This window comes from Trachypithecus francoisi, unplaced genomic scaffold (assembly GCF_009764315.1).
Source record: "Trachypithecus francoisi isolate TF-2019V2 unplaced genomic scaffold, Tfra_2.0 Lachesis_group1, whole genome shotgun sequence".
In the NCBI taxonomy this organism is placed as follows: Eukaryota; Metazoa; Chordata; class Mammalia; order Primates; family Cercopithecidae; genus Trachypithecus; species Trachypithecus francoisi.
In genome coordinates, this window is record NW_022681454.1 from 1,054,840 (window position 1) to 1,072,991 (window position 18,152).

The 18,152-nt window shown below is 65.7% G+C and overlaps 1 protein-coding gene across 4 annotated transcripts; it reads left to right on the forward strand.

Moving 5' to 3' along the window:
• Nucleotides 1-1,076: 1,076 nt before the first annotated feature.
• On the forward strand, nucleotides 1,077-14,986 carry FGFRL1 (fibroblast growth factor receptor like 1). Of its 4 annotated transcripts, none has more exons than XM_033213408.1 (7): nucleotides 1,077-1,619; nucleotides 2,100-2,188; nucleotides 11,276-11,548; nucleotides 12,674-12,754; nucleotides 12,853-13,137; nucleotides 13,552-13,905; nucleotides 14,141-14,986. In XM_033213408.1, exons 2-7 carry the CDS (start codon nucleotides 2,116-2,118, stop codon nucleotides 14,581-14,583), a joined length of 1,509 nt encoding a protein of 502 aa, XP_033069299.1. In that variant the 5' UTR covers nucleotides 1,077-1,619; nucleotides 2,100-2,115; the 3' UTR covers nucleotides 14,584-14,986. The 4 variants fall into 4 exon arrangements, with proteins under 4 accessions (XP_033069299.1, XP_033069298.1, XP_033069297.1 ...); XM_033213407.1 differs by having other exon boundaries at nucleotides 1,077-1,588; nucleotides 1,947-2,188; XM_033213406.1 differs by having other exon boundaries at nucleotides 1,078-1,588.
• The last annotated feature ends 3,166 nt before the right edge of the window (nucleotides 14,987-18,152 follow it).

Genomic DNA, 18,152 nt, shown 5'->3' on the forward strand with positions numbered 1-18,152 from the left:
GGATTTGGGGTGGAGGACGCTGGTCTGGGAACCAGCAGGTTGGGACGGCCGGGTAGTTCGGGCCTTGAGGAGTCCCAGACCCTGAAGGCGGGCACCCCCCACGCCCCGCCCAGCTCTCCTCGGCCTGGGGACACCGGCTGCCAGGCCTCTCCAGTTTCAGCCTTTCCTGGGAGGGCTTCCTGGAAGAGGGGGCTTCTGGCCCCAGAAAGAGAGGCTGCTCCGGGGGATAGATGAGGTGCTGGGGTGGTGACTCCGCGGAGTCGAGGGTGTGATGCGGAATGTGGGCAGGCCGTGGGGTTTGTGTTGCAGGACTGGGAGACAAGATGAGAGGGGAGGCCATGGGGCGGCTGGAGGTGCGGCCTGGGAACCTGGCGTGCCGGACCCTGAGCAGGGACGGCAGGCGAGGCGCGTGGAGGAAGAGCCGCGAAAAGCTGGGCGCTGTCTTCTCCGCGCCTCCGTTTCTTCATCTGCTCCTGGGGCCGCCTGCCCGGTAGCGGGGATTAAATCGGATATTGACGTCTATTACGATGATTAATGTTCTTGTCATTCCCTTCACTAGCAGGTGAGAGGCGGGGAGGCCTCTGGTGGGAACATATCTATGGCCAAGGGCACGAGGTAACCCGAGCGCCCCCGAAAGGACCCCTGCCTGCATCGCCACAGCCGTCCCCGCCTACCCCGTCCACATCAGCTCCGGCTGGGCGAGGCCCTGCTTCTCCCTTCTGCTCCCGAAGACCACCCCGGGGCGCAGACCTGGAGGCCTCGGAGCGCCCGCGGCCATCCGGTCCGCCCCCTTCTGAGCAACCAGAGAGCGGTCTAGGCCGGGCACGGGGCTGCGCAGAGGGGCCGCGGGCAGGGCCGGAGCCTGCTCTGGGGGTCGCGAAGGTGCCCGGAGAGTTGGGACCCGACCGGGCGAGGGCGGGCGCAGGTGTGGTGAGGGCGAGGCGGCCCCCGGGCGCTCCTAGGAGCTTGCGGGGACCAAGGGCGCGCGGGTGGGGCCGGGGGCGCGGCGAGTCTCGGGCGGGGGCGGGGCGGGGGGGGGGGCGGGGCCGGACCCGGGGAAGCCGCCCGCCCGCCCGCGGGGACGTCCGCACCGCGAGGGTTAAGGCCCGGAGCCCGGCGGGGCGGGGGCGGCGTGTGCGCGCGGATTGGGGAAAAGTTTGGCGGCGGGGCGGGGCACGGGGCGGGTCGGCGCGCGCGGATTGGCCGGAAGTTGTGCCGGGGGCGGGTCGGGGTCCGGGCTCGGCGCTCGCTCCGGGAGAGTTGACAAAGCCCCGCAGGGAAGGACGCCTCGCGGCGCGGCGCCCCGGGCCCCTCGCCCCGCCGCCCCGGGACTCCGGCCCCAGCCCCCGGCCCTGCGGACTCGCCCCCGCCGCCTGCCTGGTCTGGGACCCCGCGCCCTGAGCGCCCGAGCCCGGACCCCGACCCGGCCCGAGCCTCCCGCGCCCAGGTAGCGCCGCCCCGCCCCGAGGCCGGGCCCGGGGGCGCGGGGCGGCGGGATGCGGCGCCCGGGGCGGCGATGACCGCGGAGCGCACGCCGCGGGCCTGGCCCTGACCCCGCCGCCCGCCCGCACGCCGAGCCCCGGCCAAGGTGAGATCCCCGCGCGCGGCCGCGACCCCAGGTGGGCAGACGGGGGAGGGCGGGGGTCCAGGGCGGGGTCGGGGAAGGGAGGGTTTGGAGCCCCAGCTGGGCACGGGTCACGCGCGCCGCCGCCGCTCCTGCGGGCCCCCGGGCCGCCCCGTCCCCGCCCCCGCGCCCCACGTGGGCCCCCCAGCGCAAATTTGTCCGCTAATGGCGCAGGCGATTATCTGCGGGGCGCTGGGTGTTGTGTGTCCTGCGGGCAGGGCCGGAGTTACAAGCGCCAGGAATCCAGACGGTGTGTGGAGGGGGGGCAGCGGGGGAGCCCGGTAATTAGTGTAAACCCTTTGTCTGCCTTTGATACCCACAGCTTCTCCCCGCCGCGGCTTCCTCCGCCTGGAGCGCGGGCGGGGAGGGCCTGTCGGGGGAGTGGGGCCAGACCCCTGATCCCTGCGGCCCGGGACCGGGGAGGGCGGTATCTCCCACTTCCACGCTTTGGTGATGGCGCCCCCAATGCCCCCAGGTCCGGACAGGCCGAGATGAGTCCCGCGTTGCTGCTCCTGCTGCCGCCGCTGCTGCTGGGGGCCCTCCCGCCGGCCGCCGCCGCCCGAGGTGAGTTCTGGCACCCAGCCCGGCCAGCCTGGCCTCCGCCAGCGCCGCCCCCTTCCCGCCCGGCCCTGAACCCTGCCACAGTGCCCGCCTGGCACGCGCCATGCCCCGCCCCTGCCGCCCCGCTCGCCAGACCCCCTTCCTTCCAGGGTCCCCTCACCCGTGGGCTGTCCACAGCACCCAGCCGGGCCCCCCCAGCTGGCTGGAGGGGTCCCTCTCACTTGTGCTTGCTGGCCAGGTCTTGCAAACACTTTCACCCTCGTACCTGCAGTCCAGGGCAGCTGATCACCTGTGGATTCTTGGGGAGTGGGCGGTTTGTGGCCACAGTGGACCCGACTAGGACTCTGGGAACCTGCAGAGACCCCCACGAAGGCCAGGATGGGCTATGAGAGATATTGGTGATATACTTGGTGTCTGGGACTGAAACTGACCCTCAGACCCCCAGTGTCCCAGCCACTGGGCACACACCAGACCTAGCTGTGTGCCCTGGGCCTGCCCAGCCCCAGGCAGGCAGTGCAGGGCGGCTGTGTGGACAAGTCCCCAGAGCCGGGACGCACCCCAGGACTGCGTGCCTGTGGGCACCCACTGTACCGGCCTGGTATGTCCTCATGCCACTGATAGCTAAGTGGCAGCCATGCCACGGGACCCGGCTCCAGCAAGGGCATCCGGAGCCGATGGGTGATGTGTCCCCGCAGACTCATGCCCGCCATGTTCCAGGATCCGGGCACAGCGCTGGCTGCCCCCATGGCTAGGCGGGACCTGTGGCCAGGCCAGCCCTTTGGGTGTGTTGACCACTCAGGATTGTCCGCGCTGTGTCCACCAGTCCTGAGGCTTCGCACCCCTCCCCTGCCGCCCAGCAAGTGCGCCGCATCCAACCTGGCCTTATATGGGCACATTCGGGTGTTGGATGGCGGGCGGCGGCCAGGTGGGCCTTATGCCACAGCACCCTCCCACCCCCCTCCTGCCCACATGGGCCTGGCTGAGCGGCTGCTCTGAGGGCCCGGCAGCGTCCTGGGCTGTGTGGGCACTCATGCTGTACTGAGCGAGCCCCCACCACCACCAGTGGCCTGGACTTGCATTCTCTTTGATCTGTTTGGCCTCCCCCATCCCTGCACCTGCCTGTCCTCTGTCCACTCGGCCAGGGAGGCTCTGGAGGCCTCTGTCCTGCCATGGTCCGTGGCTGGGGCTGAAACTGACTGGTGGATGGCTGCGGTCACCCATGGCAGTGGGTGGCAGAGCCTGCCTCTTCGTGGAGACGCCCCGGCGGCCACCCCCTTCGCTTTCGTCCTCCTCAGCTGCAGCCTTGGGGCCGAGGATATCCAGTCCTGGCTTTGCGTGGCAAAGGCCCTGGCGGCACTGGGGAGCTGGAATGGAGCTGCTTTCCAAGGGCAGGGGCCTCTGTGGTTTGGGTGGAGGTGGGGAGGAGGTTCTTCTGGACTGTGCTCATTTTCCTAGCATGGACTAGGGCGCGAGGTCCATCCAAGTGTGTTTCTCCTGCTCTGAACAGCCCACTGTGCACCTTCGTTAGGCCAAGGACCAGCATGCAGAGGGTTTGGATTATTTTTGAAAAGCCATTTCCCGCTAGGTCATAAGTTCTGGAATCGGCACATCGCTAGACTCGGATCATATTTTAAAAGTTCTTCTTTTCCCAAAGTTTCACAATCTTGGTGGATTTGTCTATAAACTGCTTTTTTTTTTTTTTTCCAATTTGAAAAAAGATAGGAATTGGCTTTCTCCCTTTCCATTTTATTTCTCACAGCGGGAACTTGAGAGTTTGTGGATGAAATACGTTTTACAAATAATTCTGAAGGAAGTTGTTTCAGGACTTTCTGAGAAGTGCCACCTTTGAACTTTTGCAAGCATGGCCTTGGGGACCAGCTCTGAGGGGCCTGCCTAGGAGGCCACTCCCCTCTCCTCTGCACCCGGCCAGCTGCTGTGGGCAAGCTGAGCCCTGACCCAGGTGGGCAGGGTGCCTGTCCAGGGGTGCCCCCTGCCTGGGGGGTGGCATGGTCAGGGTCGGCTCCCTGTGGGGGCAGGAGTCTGAAGGGTGTGTGACTCGGGGAAGCAATAGCCGTGGGTGCACGGTGCTGACCTCGGCCCCCAGCCAGGCCTCAGGGCCCTCCTCCCTCGCCCCAAGCCCTTCCAGGCAGCGGCTGGCCAGTGTGCAGCGGGTTGAGGTGGACGTGTGGGAGCTGGGCCCAGCCCCTGCAAGGTGGGGAATCAGGCCAGCCGCCCCGTTTCCATCTCGGGGCCCCACTCCTGGAAGGGAAAATAAATCACTGTCCCCTTGGGGGAGGGAGGGAGCCGTGAACAAAGTCGCCTTTGGCTGGGCCTGGAAACGCCAACCGCAGACTCCTTTATCCATTGTGCGGGAATCAATGGGCCTCCGGGCTCCCTTTCAGCCGCAGGCCCCGCGCTGCGGCCCTGTCGAGGGGAAATGTTGGTTTTTCCCCAGCCGTGGCCTCCAGCCCCTGGCTTGCCCAGCCCTGGCTCAGGAACCATGGTCGTGCTGGGAGAGGTGGGCTGTGCCTACAGGCTGGACCCCCGGCTGCTGCATGCTGGCCCTCTCTGCAGCCTGAACTTGCTCCTTGGACCAGGGTGGACTCCTTTGCCCCATCTGGGCCTCTGCCGGTGACTCCAGGCCTGGTGTGTCCAGGTGACAGCCTCAGCGGGTGGGTCAGCACGGGAGGGAGAGGTGCCCCTCTCCCCAGAGGCCCCCTCTAGGGCTGCCCTCCCTGCCTGCCTGCCACTCTCCCTGGCAGCCATCCCTGGAGCTGGTGGTCAAGCCCCAGGGTGTCTGGCTGCCCTCTGCAGGCGGCTCCAAGGTGGGCCACAGCGCCAGGGCCCTCGGTCCAGGATGGCTGGGGTAGAGTGAAGCAGGGGATGGGAGAGGAGGGGTTTCATGGGCCAGGGCAGGCCTCACAGGAGAGGTGGGTACCAGTCCCCTTGGAGCAAGTCAGTGTGAGTGTGGGTCTCCCTCTAGGACATTGTCCCTGTGTGGGGCAGGGGGTGCCGCCCATCTTGGCAGAAAGCCCAACCACTTTTCTTCTTGCCTGGTGCTGTGAAGGGGCTGAGGAGTGAACACTGGCTGAGCAGTGACAGGGAGGAGGGAGCTGGGCTGCTGCCCTGGTGTGTGGCATGGGGCCCGCTGGGCACAGTGACACCCTCTGGGCTACTAAGACTGTGAGCCCCAGGACAGCTTGATGGCCCCCTGGAGAGCTTTGTCCAGGCCCACCAGCCAGTGGCTTCGGGGCCCTCATTCCCTGTAACTTTCCTGCCCTGTCCCCAGTGGTGACTGTAGGGCTTGGTCTGGAGCACAGAACCACACCCCAGGGCATCACTGTGTGTCCCAGAGGGGCTGGGCGGCTGTGCCCTGTGGCCTGCAGGGGCTGGGGAGCTGCATTGGACAGGCCCAGTGTCCTCCTGTCCCCAGCCCTGTCCTTGAGAAGTCTGCCATGTGAGTGGGAGCAAGGGCCCCTGGCCTGGTGGTGCCCAGTGTGCCTGGGCTGCTCAGTGGTCATGGCAGCTCCGCCGGGGGGCCAAGGGCCCTGGCAGGGGGCAGAGCATCAGCTCACCCCTGATCTCTGGTCTCGGGGGTTCTGGGCTCAGGAAATGTTCTTGTTGATGCTTCTTAAGTGGGGAAGGGCTGCCAAGGTCTACAGGCAGAGCCCCTCTGGGGAGTTCCAGGCAGGGGAGGCCTGGGGACTGCAGCCAGGCAGGCTGGGGTTTTGAGGTGGGGGTGGGGGCATGAACCTGGCTGGGCCTGGTGAGGTCTGGACTGGGATGGCTACGGAGGAATCTTTGCCTGTTTTAGCACTGTGCAAGGTTCTCTTCAGGGCGTGGCACCGCCTCACGATGCTCTGGTGCCCGCCCTGTGCCCTGGCGTGTCAAGAAGGGGGAGTAGTGCCCTGGGGCTGGGGTTGCAGAAGGTTCCGCCTCAAGGCTTCCAGAGGAGGGCCCCCAGCCTGCTGACTCGCTGAGTGCCCAGGGCTGGGCAGCGTGGTGGGGCACAGCCTGTGGGGTAGCCACCTGTGCTGCAGGCCCCCAGGTCCCTGCACATCCTCTGGGTCTGCTCCCCGAGGGCCGCTTGGCTAGCTGGTGACTGTGTGTGTCCTGGGTCTGTGCATGCAGGTGCACATGCGTGTGCCTGAGCGTCCCGGGCTGGAGCAGAGCCTGGCCCTGGCACCTGATGGGCAGCAGGCTGTGTAGCGGTCACCTGTGCTGTGGCTCCTGGGGGCAGCCGCTCTTGCACTTGGCTTCCTGGGGAGGGGATCGGGCCCTGGCACTGACTCTGGAGTTTCCCACTCACTCCTGCCCTGGGTGCCCCTGGGGGCCTGGCACAGCCACATAGTGGCCATCTGTGGTGGGGGCACTGTGTCTTCTCTTGGTGACCGGTGGGGGGCTGCCGGCTGCAGAAGGCTCAGCACCTGGACTGGCTCTGCACCCGCCTAGGGTCTGGCACCGTGTGTCCTGATTCCCTTATTCTCCCTTCTGGTCAAGGTGAGCCCTTCCCCAGGCCACTCAGCTTCTCCAGGAGGACATGGGGCCTGGCCACCCGCACCCCATGGCCAGGTCCCTAACCAGGCCAGAGAATTCCTCCAGCTGGAAACTCGGGGCCATGCAGGGATCCCCAGTTCCCAGGCGTCCTCGCTCCACTGTGGCCCCGTTCGGCTGCCAGGCCACTCTTGGTCCAGCCCCTCCATGCCGGGAACTTAGGGTTGGCCGGTCAGGGCTAGGGTTGAGGGGACCACACAGCCGGCCCCTCAGCGGTCAGCTCCACCTGCCCCTCCCTCCCTGGCGCACAGTGGCTTGGTCTGTCCCCACGGACGCCCCACCCTGCCATGTTGTCAACCAGCATCTGCCCCTGCTGCGGTGGACGCTCCTTCCTCGGGAAGCCCCCGTCGTCCCCACTGGGTCAGGAGTCCTGTCCGACCTGGGCCAGCATTGCCACAGGCTCTGTAGAGGGGCGGACACCACTGGCCTGGGCTATAGAGGCATCCTGGGAGGTGCAGGTACACTGGAAAGTAAGAGGAGGCCGTTTCCTGGTCCCGGCTCATGTTTGCTCGCGACAGAGGGATCATGACACTGCACATGTGTCTGTGCCTGGGCGCCTCTCCTTACTCTGAGGGCTGTGTTCTGGGGGCCACCCCCTCCTTGCTCCCTGTGGGAGCCAGGCCCGGTGGGGAGGAGCCGCCGTGGCCTCAGGAGGCAAGCTGGGCAGCCCCGGCCATGAATCCTCTGTACCTGCCCTGGCTGGCCACCACCCCCTGCCATTCTCCCTACGAATGCCCACTGAGTGTCTGCTGTATGCCAGGCCTCGGGACGCCGCAAGCACGGGAGAGGGGCTCGGGTGTGGGTTTGGACCATGTGGCCAGGACGGGCCATTCCAGAAGAGATACTGGAGACCCCGAGGAGCTGCGGGGTGAGGGGCGTCGGAGAGGGCACTCCAGACGAGGCAGGTGTGGGGAGCTGATCTGAGGGCCTGTGAAGACGGGGAGGGGCAGGCCGCAGGGGGTCCTGCCTCTGTCCCTCCAGACTGTAGCTTCCTCCCCTCCATCCCAGGGCCTGCCCACCTCCACCCTCCCTGGGCCCTGGGAAAGAGCAGCCTCTGTGTCTGGGGATAGTGTGTGTGTGACAAAGTGTGTGGGCAGGGCGGCCTCTCTGGGCCTTGCTGCTGTGGGAAGCCCCTGTTCCTCCTTCCTCAGTTGTGTTTTTTACAGCTGGGCAGGGGTGGCGGGGTGGGAGGGGTTGGCGGCATCCCCCTTGTTGGCCCACCGCCTCCAAGTCTAGTCCTCCATACCTGACAGCAGTGAGGCCCTGTCTCAGACTCAGTTTACCCTCATGTCTGGCTCCCACGTGGCCCTTGGTGTCCTGCCTGTGCTGGGGGCCTCTTGACTGTGGCTAAGTGTGTGTGCAGGGCAGGGATTGTTCTGGAGGAGGAGGCTGGGGGGGCATCTTGGCGGGGTGCAAACCCTGGAGGTGGCACAGCGCTGCTGCTCTGCCCCAGCAGAGCCCCGGTGCTGGCTCCCTGTATTTCTTCCTGGCTGCGGTGCGAGGCGGCCAGTCTGCCCACCAGGTTCCTGTGCCCTCAGGTGCTACCTCAGTTTCCCCATAGGCTGCGTGGGTTGGACGCCCGTCCAGGAGGTGTGGGCTTGCCTAAACATAAAGCCCAGGCCGCTGTCCTGGCACGCTCATTTCCCAGGAATCTGGGGGGCTGGGCTTCCTCCTGGTCAGGCCCTCCTGCGGGGGTCTTGGGCCTGCAACAGCAGGGTGTCCAGGGAGCCCAGGTGGGGGTGGGATAGGCCTGGCGAGGGGGACGGAGGGAGGCTGTTTGCTTTAGGATAAGGCTGGCTCCTCTGGCCTGGCTGCCTCCACCCGTGCCTACAGCGCTTGCAGGCCAGCCTTGGGGGCCACGCTTCCGGCCAGCCGGCGGTCATTTGGCTCTGCCCCCTTTCTCAGCAGTGACCATGGGCGGGGGTCCCGCCTCCCTGTCTGTGCCTGTCATCCTGCGCCTCCCGCATGCCTGTGGGGACCTTTTCCTCCCCAAGCCTTGCTTGTGTCTGCCTGGGGCAGGGTGGGGGCTGGGGCCCGAGATAGCCCCTTCCTGAAGTGCAGCTGGGGCTTCCAGCCTCTGAGGCGGACTCCCTCCCCAGATGTGGGGGGCTGGGTCCGTGTGCCCCACCCAGGACAGGGCCAGGCACTTGCTCTCTTGCTACTTCTGGGCAGTTGTGTGGGTGGGCACTCCTGTGCATGCATGAACATGCTTGCACGTGTGAGACCTGCGCCCAGGGAGCCACTCAGGAGGCCCAGGTACCCCTGCAGGCTGTGGGCCACAGGGGCTGAGCTGGGCAGGGGCCTTGGCCACTCCCTCTTGCTCGCGGAGGCTCTGTGGGTGGTGGGAGTTCGGGCAGCGACAGGTGCTGGTGGGGTCAACCTGGGGTGGGTCTGGGACCTGGGCAGGCTGGGAAGGGGTCAGGAGGCCCCTGTGCTGTGGGTCCTGCAGCCCTTTCCTCCCCGGGACAAGTTTGCCAGAGCTGCCCCCAGCCCTGGGCAGCTTCCAGAACCACACTGAGGGGAGGTGGGCGGGCAGAGCCCCCCACAACCGTCATCTCGTGTCTTCTCCGGGGAGTTACAGGGAGGGTAGGGAAGGAGGGGCTTCAGGGCTGGGGCCCGTGGCCAGGCTGGGAGGGTCCTGAGTTGAGGGAGAGATACAGGTCAGAGGAGAGACCCCCACGTGTCTTCTCAGAGAGGCCAGGGACTGGTGTGGGCCGGGTGGGCCTGGGCTGGGAAGAATCCGTCCCTCCGGAGCCTCAGCCCACCCTTTGTGTTTCTGGTCAACAGTCGGGAGGCTCCATGTCTCCACGCCCAGCCCCAGCGGCTGATGATGCCTGTGGGATCAGAACCCCGATGCCCTGGGCCACACCCTCTGTGCTATCAGCACTGATTAGGCCTCCAGAGAGGTGATAGGGTTTCTCTGTGGGGGTCCCTGTCCCCAGAGCTGGGGGGTCAGATTGGGAGCTGCTACCTGAGTGTCTGAAGACGCCGGTGGGAGACGTCACGGGGCCACTATTAATTGCGTGTTGGAGAAACACGTGGCCCCAGGCACTGTCGCGATGGCTTGCAGCAGCTGCTGCCTCTTGGTGTCTCTGCACCCAGCCTGGACACTCCCAGACAGCAGTGGCTACAGTTCGGGAGGGACACTGTCACCCATGGGCTGGCCAGAGGTGCCCTGGGAACTGTGGGGTGCCTGTGACCACCTCTCAGATGCAGAGAGCAGTGAGTGGGCTGCGGTTGCCGCTGCAGGACTTGGGAGCAGCACATGGGGAGTGGGGGCACGCGGGGCCCTCCTCTCCCAGGAGCTCCATCCAGGTGCAGGCCCTGCGGTGCTGAGTTTCTGAGGCCTGCAGGGTCTGTGTGTTCTAGGCTCATCTTCCCGGCTGGCTAGGCACTGCCCACTGGGGCCGGTCACACACAAACAGGGCCCTGGCCCTGCCTTCCAGCTCAGAAGCACCCAGGCAGGGGATGGGGTGGGGTGGGGACCCAGGCAGGGGATGGGGTGGGGTGGAGACCCAGGCAGGGGATGGGGTGGGGTGGGGACCCAGGCAGGGGACAGGGTGGGTTTCTTTCTGCCAGGAAAGGAGGACTTGGCTTCTCCACGTGGGGTGGGACAGAGTGGGTGGCCATGTGGAGCTGCAGCCTGTGTGCTCCTGTGGGTTTCACAGGCAGTGGGGGGACATACTGGCTGCCAGGTACAGCCTTGGGGCTGCCAGCTAGACAGGAGCCGGCAGTGCCTATGGCCAACCCCTGCTACTGTCTCTCCAGAGGCTTGCCCTCTGACCCCAGGGCCTTGGGGTCATGCCCCCTCAAGGCTAAGGTGCCTGGCAGGGTAGGGCCCTTGAGGTGGGCAGACAGACCTGGGCATCTGTGGTCCTTGAACTCAGGTCTGATACTGACAGAGACGTGGGTGCCGCACAAACTCTCATCCACACAGTGCCCGTGCGCAGGCGGTCTGCTGTGCTCAATTGCATGTGGATAGCTGTGGGGTCGCTGGCCTGTGTCCAGGCCCGCCTGGGCCCTGGGCTGATGGTTGGGTGGGAGTTGGGTGAGGGGCCTGGAGCCTCTTTGGGACCCACCAGGCCCCCCATCCCCCTGCCGCCCTTGTCCTTGGGGGGGCCACTGTCCCCTCTGACCTAGGGTGTACAGCTGCTTCCTGTGTGACCAGGAGGACCCCCTGCCCTCTTGGCTGGTGGGTTTTGAGGGCTGCCAAGCACAGCTGTTTTGCATCCTCTGGGGACCCTCCTCCCCTCTCACGTCTCAAAGAGCCGGCCTCTGGGACCACAGGGCCGCCCCGGCCATGAGAGGCTGCTGACGTGGTGTTCAGTGGGCCAGCACTCAGGGGCTTTGGTGCACGTGGGCAGCTGAGGCCTGGGTCGGGGGCACTGCGCCTGGGCCCCTCTACTCACCTTGGGCAGGCGACCCAGGTGGAGCTCAGGCCTGAGGTCTGTGCTGGGCCGTGGGTCCCCTTTCGATCCCCCGTGGCTCCGGACCCCAAGCCCCTCCTTGTTGACTGTTCCTTGGACCCACCCGCAGGTCCCCCAAGGATGGCAGACAAGGTGGTCCCACGGCAGGTGGCCCGGCTGGGCCGCACTGTGCGGCTGCAGTGCCCTGTGGAGGGGGATCCACCGCCGTTGACCATGTGGACCAAGGATGGCCGCACCATCCACAGCGGCTGGAGCCGCTTCCGCGTGCTGCCCCAGGGGCTGAAGGTGAAGCAGGTGGAGCGGGAGGATGCCGGCGTGTACGTGTGCAAGGCCACCAACGGCTTTGGCAGCCTGAGCGTCAACTACACCCTCATCGTGCTAGGTTAGTCGCTGCTGCGGTCAGAGGTCATGGGCTGGGTTGGAGCCAGGCAGGGGCATGCAGGAGGGCGGACGGGGACACACCTGGGGCCTGAGAGTCAGCCAGCCCCGGGCAGAAAGCCTTCCTTCCGCGCCCTGCCCTCCCTCAGCTGACTGCGCCTCTGCCACCATCCCCCAGGCTGGGCTCCGTTCCTGTCCCCATCAGGCTCCAGCCTCTGGGCCTTCCTCCGGGCGGAGGGCGGCGGGCAGCGGGTGGAGGGCAGAGGCCGGGAGCCGCAGGCAGTGGTCCCACAGAAGGGCTGGGGCCCAAGGCCTTGGCAGGGTGTGCCGGCCGTCGGCTGTGACTTTGAGGCTCAGGTTTCGGAGTTCAGAGGAGCCGCTGGGATGCGTGGCCTTTCTGTTCTCTTCTGCGCCTGGGGCCTGGGTGCGGGGATTGGACAGGTGTCCAGAGACACGCCCTCCATACCTAGGGACCGGGCACCCCGCCTGCTCCGCTGGGCTCCTGGGTGTGGGGCCCTCTGGTGGAGCTCCTGGAGCTGGGCTGGCCCGTTTCTGAACACAGGAGCCTGGCCTAGGCCCCGGCAGGGTCTGGGGGTGCGGCCTGAGACAGCCTGGTCCTGGGCTCAGTGGAGGAGCGGCTGTCACAGGGTGGATGGAGGGGACATTCCACAGCAAGCCCTGCCCCTCCAGATTGTGTGGAATGGGAAAACTGTGGCTGTCCCCCCACCCCCACCCCACAGTCCTTTCAAAGGCGACGATGACCGAGAGGTATGGGAGTCTCGTCTGTTCACCAGCCCTCGGCCCCTTGATGTAGGCTAGAGTTACCGCAGCTGCTGGCCAGGCCTAGCTCCCTCCTCCCCGGGGCCTGCAGACCCCCCGGAGCCAGAGTGGGGGCCAGCCCTCCAGCCCCACCCGTACCCGTCAGGATCACCTGCGCCTAGTGTGGGCCAGCGGCCCTTGCCCAGCTGTCCCTGGGATTCTGGGCTGTGGGTGTGTGGTGCGGCCCCCTGCCTGGGTGTCCAGGACTGTCCTGGCTGGGGCTGGGGGCACTAGAGGCCATGGGAGAGTTGGGGGTGCTCCTTAGGGCCCCCCTCACCTGCCCTCCCTGTGCACCTCCGTTTCTCTGCAGATGACATTAGCCCAGGGAAGGAGAGCCTGGGGCCCGACAGCTCCTCTGGGGGTCAAGAGGACCCCGCCAGCCAGCAGTGGGGTGAGCAGGGGACCGCCGTCTGCCGGGGTGGGAGGTGTCTGTCCTGGCCCCTCGGCCGCTTCCCCATCCTCTGACCTCCATGCCGCCCCACCCCGCAGCACGACCACGCTTCACACAGCCCTCCAAGATGAGGCGCCGGGTGATTGCACGGCCTGTGGGCAGCTCCGTGCGGCTCAAGTGCGTGGCCAGTGGGCACCCTCGGCCTGACATCACGTGGATGAAGGACGACCAGGCCTTGACGCGCCCAGCAGCCGCCGAGCCCAGGAAGAAGAAGTGGACGCTGAGCCTGAAGAACCTGCGGCCAGAGGACAGTGGCAAATACACCTGCCGTGTTTCTAACCGCGCAGGCGCCATCAACGCCACCTACAAGGTGGATGTGATCCGTGAGTGTGGCCTGGGGCACTGGCGGGTTGGGGGCGCTGGTGGGGTCTGGGGGCTGGTGGACCAGGGATGCTGGTGGGGTCTGGGGGCTGGTGGACCAGGGTTGCTGGTGAGGTCTGGGGGCTGGTGGGCTGGGAGTGCTGGTGGGGTCTGGGGGCTGGTGATCTGGGGGCTGGTGGGCTGGGGGTGCTGGTGGGGTCTGGGGGCTGGTGATCTGGGGGCTGGTGGGCTGGGGGTGCTGGTGGGGTCTGGGGGCTGGCAGACCGGGGGTGCTGGCAGGGTCTGGGTACTGGCAGGCCAGGGGTGCTGGTGGGGTCTGGGGACTGGTGGGCTGGGGGTGCTGGTGGGGTCTGGGGTGCTGGCGGGTAGAGTCTGGCGGGGCCCAGGAGCCATGCCCACGTGCCGTGTTCCCACAGAGCGGACCCGCTCCAAGCCCGTGCTCACAGGCACGCACCCCGTGAACACAACGGTGGACTTCGGGGGGACTACGTCCTTCCAGTGCAAGGTGCGCAGCGACGTGAAGCCAGTGATCCAGTGGCTGAAGCGTGTGGAGTACGGCGCTGAGGGCCGCCACAACTCCACCATCGATGTGGGCGGCCAGAAGTTCGTGGTGCTGCCCACAGGCGACGTGTGGTCACGGCCCGATGGCTCCTACCTCAATAAACTGCTCATCACCCGCGCCCGCCAGGACGATGCGGGCATGTACATCTGCCTGGGCGCCAACACCATGGGCTACAGCTTCCGCAGCGCCTTCCTCACTGTGCTGCCAGGTGCGCGGCCGCCACACCACGCCATGCTGGTGCCCGGACCTGCCCCCTGGTCCCAGCATCCCACCCACCGGGCGGGACCCCACCCTTCCCTCCTGGGCTCTACAGGCCGGGTCATCTGCTGAGGGAGGGCAGCCCAGGGGCGCCGTCTCCACAGCCCCCGGGATGGGTCTGGGGTACTCTCCTGGTCTTTGTGCCAGCGTTCCCGTCGCCACCTTCTTTCCTCTTACTCTTGCAGACCCAAAACCACCAGGGCCACCTGTGGCCTCCTCGTCCTCGGCCACTAGCCTGCCATGGCCTGTAGTCATCGGCATCCCGGCCGGCGCCGTCTTCATCCTGGGCACCGTGCTCCTGTGGCTTTGCCAGGCCAAGAAGAAGCCATGCACCCCCACTCCTGCCCCTCCCGTGCCTGGGCACCGCCAGCCAGGGACAGCCCGTGACCGCAGTGGAGACAAGGACCTTCCCACGTTGGCCGCCCTCAGCGCTGGCCCTGGTGTGGGGCTGTGTGAGGAGCATGGGTCTCCGGCAGCCCCCCAGCACTTGCTGGGCCCAGGCCCAGTTGCTGGCCCCAAGTTGTACCCCAAAGTGTACACAGACATCCACACGCACACACACACACACTCACACACACACTCACACGTGGAGGGCAAGGTCCACCAGCACATCCACTATCAGTGCTAGATGGCACTGCCTCTGCGGTGGGCGCATGGGGCCGGCCAGACAGGCAGGCTGGGAGGATGGAGGACGGTGCTGCAGACGAAGGCGGGGGACCCATGGTGAGGAGGAACGGCCAGCACCCTGGGTGCTCTGTGTGAGGCATAGCCCCTGGACACACATACACAGACACACGCTGCCTGGATGCGTATATACACACACATGCACACACACGCTGCCTGAACACAGCACACGCAGACATGCTCCCGGAACGCATACGCACGCATGCACATGCGCAGGCATGATGCCTGGACACACAGATATGCTGCCCAAATGCACACACATGCACACAGACATGCCAGAACATACATGGACACGCTGCCTGAACACATCACATGCATGCACAGATATGCTGCCTAGACACACACACGCAGCTATGCTGCTTGGACACACGCAGATATGCTGTCCAGACACACGCACACACATGCACAGATATGCTGCCTTGACACACACATGCATACACGTGCAGATATGCTGCCTAGACACACACACGCAGCTATGCTGCTTGGACACACGCAGATATGCTGTCCAGACACACGCACACACATGCACAGATATGCTGCCTCGACACACGCACACATGCGCAGGTAGGCCACCTGGACACACACAGGCAGTTATGCTGTCCGGACACATGCACACATGCAGATACGCTGTCCAGCCACACACGTGCAGTTATGCTGCCTCGACACACACGCACACATGTGCAGATATGCTGCCTGGACACGTGCAGATATGCTGTCCGGACACACGCACACACACGTGCAGATATGATTCCTGGACACATGCGGACTGAGGTGCTTTTCAGAGGGTGTGCTGCGAGGCCCGCAGTGCATGTGCGGTGAGGCTCATAGTTGATGAAGGACTCTCTGTGCTCCACCATCACTCCCCACCCCTGCCCGCCTCTGCCCTTGCCTGGCCTTTAGGGCTATTTTTGCCACCTGTCTTGGGTGTCCAGGAGTCCCCTACTGCTGTAGGCTGGGGCTGGGGGCACAGCAGCCCCAAGCCTGAGAGGCTGGAGCCCATGGCAGTCCCACCGCATTCTCCCCCTGCCGGAGAGAAGGAGCCTTGATATTTATATTTAAGAAATGAAGATAATATTAATAATGATGGAGGGAGGGCTGGGTTGCAGGGACTGTGGTCTCTTCTGGGGCCCGGGACCCGCCTGGTCTTTCAGCCACGCTGATGCCTGCACCCCTTCCAGGCCAGGCACCACCCCCCACCCCACTGTCGTGGTGGCCCCAGATCTCTGTAATTTTATGTAGAGTTTGAGCTGAAGCCCCGTATATTTAATTTATTTTGTTAAACATGAAAGTGCATCCTTTCTCTCCAGGCTGGTGTTTCTGCCCATGTCTGTGTGTGCATGTGCATGCTCGTGTGTGCTCACGTTTGTGCTTGTGTGTCAGGCCTGGTCTCCAGAACCAGCAGCCTAGCCCTCCTGGAGTCCCCTTGCTGGGCCGGAGCCACAGGGGCCGAGACCTGAGGGTCTCCAGGTCTGTCATCAGCACCTCCTGGCAGTACAGTTTGGGTATACTGGGCTTCGGGTGGTGGTGGGTGTGAGCACTACCCATGTGCCTGGCCAGGCCAGCGTCCTGCACCCCTGTCCTCTCGCACCCTCTCTGTGTCCTGGGGCTGGCCCCTGTGGCTCTCAGTGCAGGGCCTGGTCACTCCTTGGCCGCTCCGCAGGCTTTGGTGGGTGGCCCTACGGGAAGCAGCAGACCTGCCTCAGAACTGGGGGTGGGGCCAGGCTCAGGTCACCTCTGACCTCAGGGCTCCGTCCAAATGCCCTCCCTGCCACCCTGCAGTGCTGTGACGGTGGCCGTCCCCATCTTACCCAGTCAGCAGGAGGGGTTGGGGCTGCCAGCTCCACCCGGGGCCCTTGCCTGCCCGGGGGTTCCATTAGCCTCATAAGAAAAGGCACCGAGGCCTCTCGTGCATTCAGCAAAGTGTGAGGCCCCTTGCGTTCCCGGAGCCTGGCCTTGCTGGCATGCAAGGTACTTCCTGACCTGCGCTGGTTCTGAGAGCTTTTCCCTGGAGGAAGCTCACCCTGCCTGGCTTCAAAGATGACAGGTGGGCTCTGGGGAGAGGTGTCAGGGACCTCTCCCCAGCTGGGGCTTCTGAGGACCCCATGGCCTTCAAGATGTCCCCTTTCTGTCCTCTGTCCTCCCCACTCCTCTCCCTTGAGGGAAGTCCTGACTCCGTGGGTGGTGACAGCTTCAGGCATGGCCCTGGTGACGGTTGCGTGTGGCTGGTGGGTGCTGTGGGAGGCCTGGCCACCCTGACTGGGGGGCAGTGGGGGCTCCACGCGACCCACAGCTGGCAGCCAAACAGATGTTCCCCAGACAGGGCAGGCTGCAGGCCGACGCCTGGTCGGGTTTCAGTCTGGAGTAGGGGAGGGTGGAAGGGAGACCTCAGGCGTCTGGCCACCTTGGACAGCAGGAAGGCCTCAGGCAGCAGGTCATGGGGTCGCAGAGGACAGGCTGCCACTCCCCAGGAAGTGGGCAGAGGGATGGGCAGTCTGAGAGGGCTGTCCCCCAGAGCGTCTGCAGGAGACACTGGGACCGCAGACCCCACACCTGCACCCTGCCTGCTCTGAGGTCCAGGCCCCCACTCAGGGCCACCCTCAACTTGTGGTCCAGCCCATCTCACACCTGCCCACGGGAGGTGCTGACTGGTGCTGTCTGGCCCTTGACGGACAGGACAGGCCTGGCACAGCCCAGCCTCTGGGTCCTGGGCTCTGGACTTTGTCACGCCATTGCCATGTTTGATGCCAGGCTGGGCAGGGGGGCCCCAAGGAGTTAGGACAGACCCATCTCCTGTCCATGGGGCCCTGGCCACCCCCAGGCAAATAGCCTGGAGCTCAGACCCCTCAATCTTTCCCTAGCCTTCCTCAGGGGCTGCCTAGAGCCCCTGCTTTCTCCCCTGTGACCTCCAGACCCTTCCCCCGTGGCCGTCCAGTCCCGAGAGCCCTTACACTCGTCCCCACGCCCCTCTGTTCCTGTGGTCTCCAGCCTGAGCCTACCGGGGCCCTGCCCTGCGGACGCCTGACCAGTGTTCCTGGCTGTCTCTTGCCTGGCCCTGCCCCATGGACTCCTGTGACCGTTTCCTGCATCTCCGTCACGGAAGCACACGTCCGTGCCCTGCACCGGCCCCTCGCATCTGCACCTCCACACTTCCAAGAACAAACTTGCATTCCCTCCCCTCCGCGTGCAGGAGGACTGGGAGCACAGAGCCCCTGTGTGCTTCAAGGACTTGAGGCAGAGGCTCCCAGAGCGTGAGTGGGGCCAGCAAGACAGAGGGCAGGACGTGGTTCTGACAGTGGTCCGCCCTGGCCAAGCACCTGGAAGATGGGGGCCCCTGCACTCCAGGTTCACTGGCCGGGTGGCTCAAAGGGCTGGGTGGGGCCTGTGGGAGGTGGGGGTGCCGCTCTGTGGGCCCCATCTCACCTGTCCTACATCGGGCACCTGCACACCATTGCACCATGGGGGCTCCAGGCCCAGGAAGAGACAGACACGCATCGGGAGGCTCTTCGGGGACCA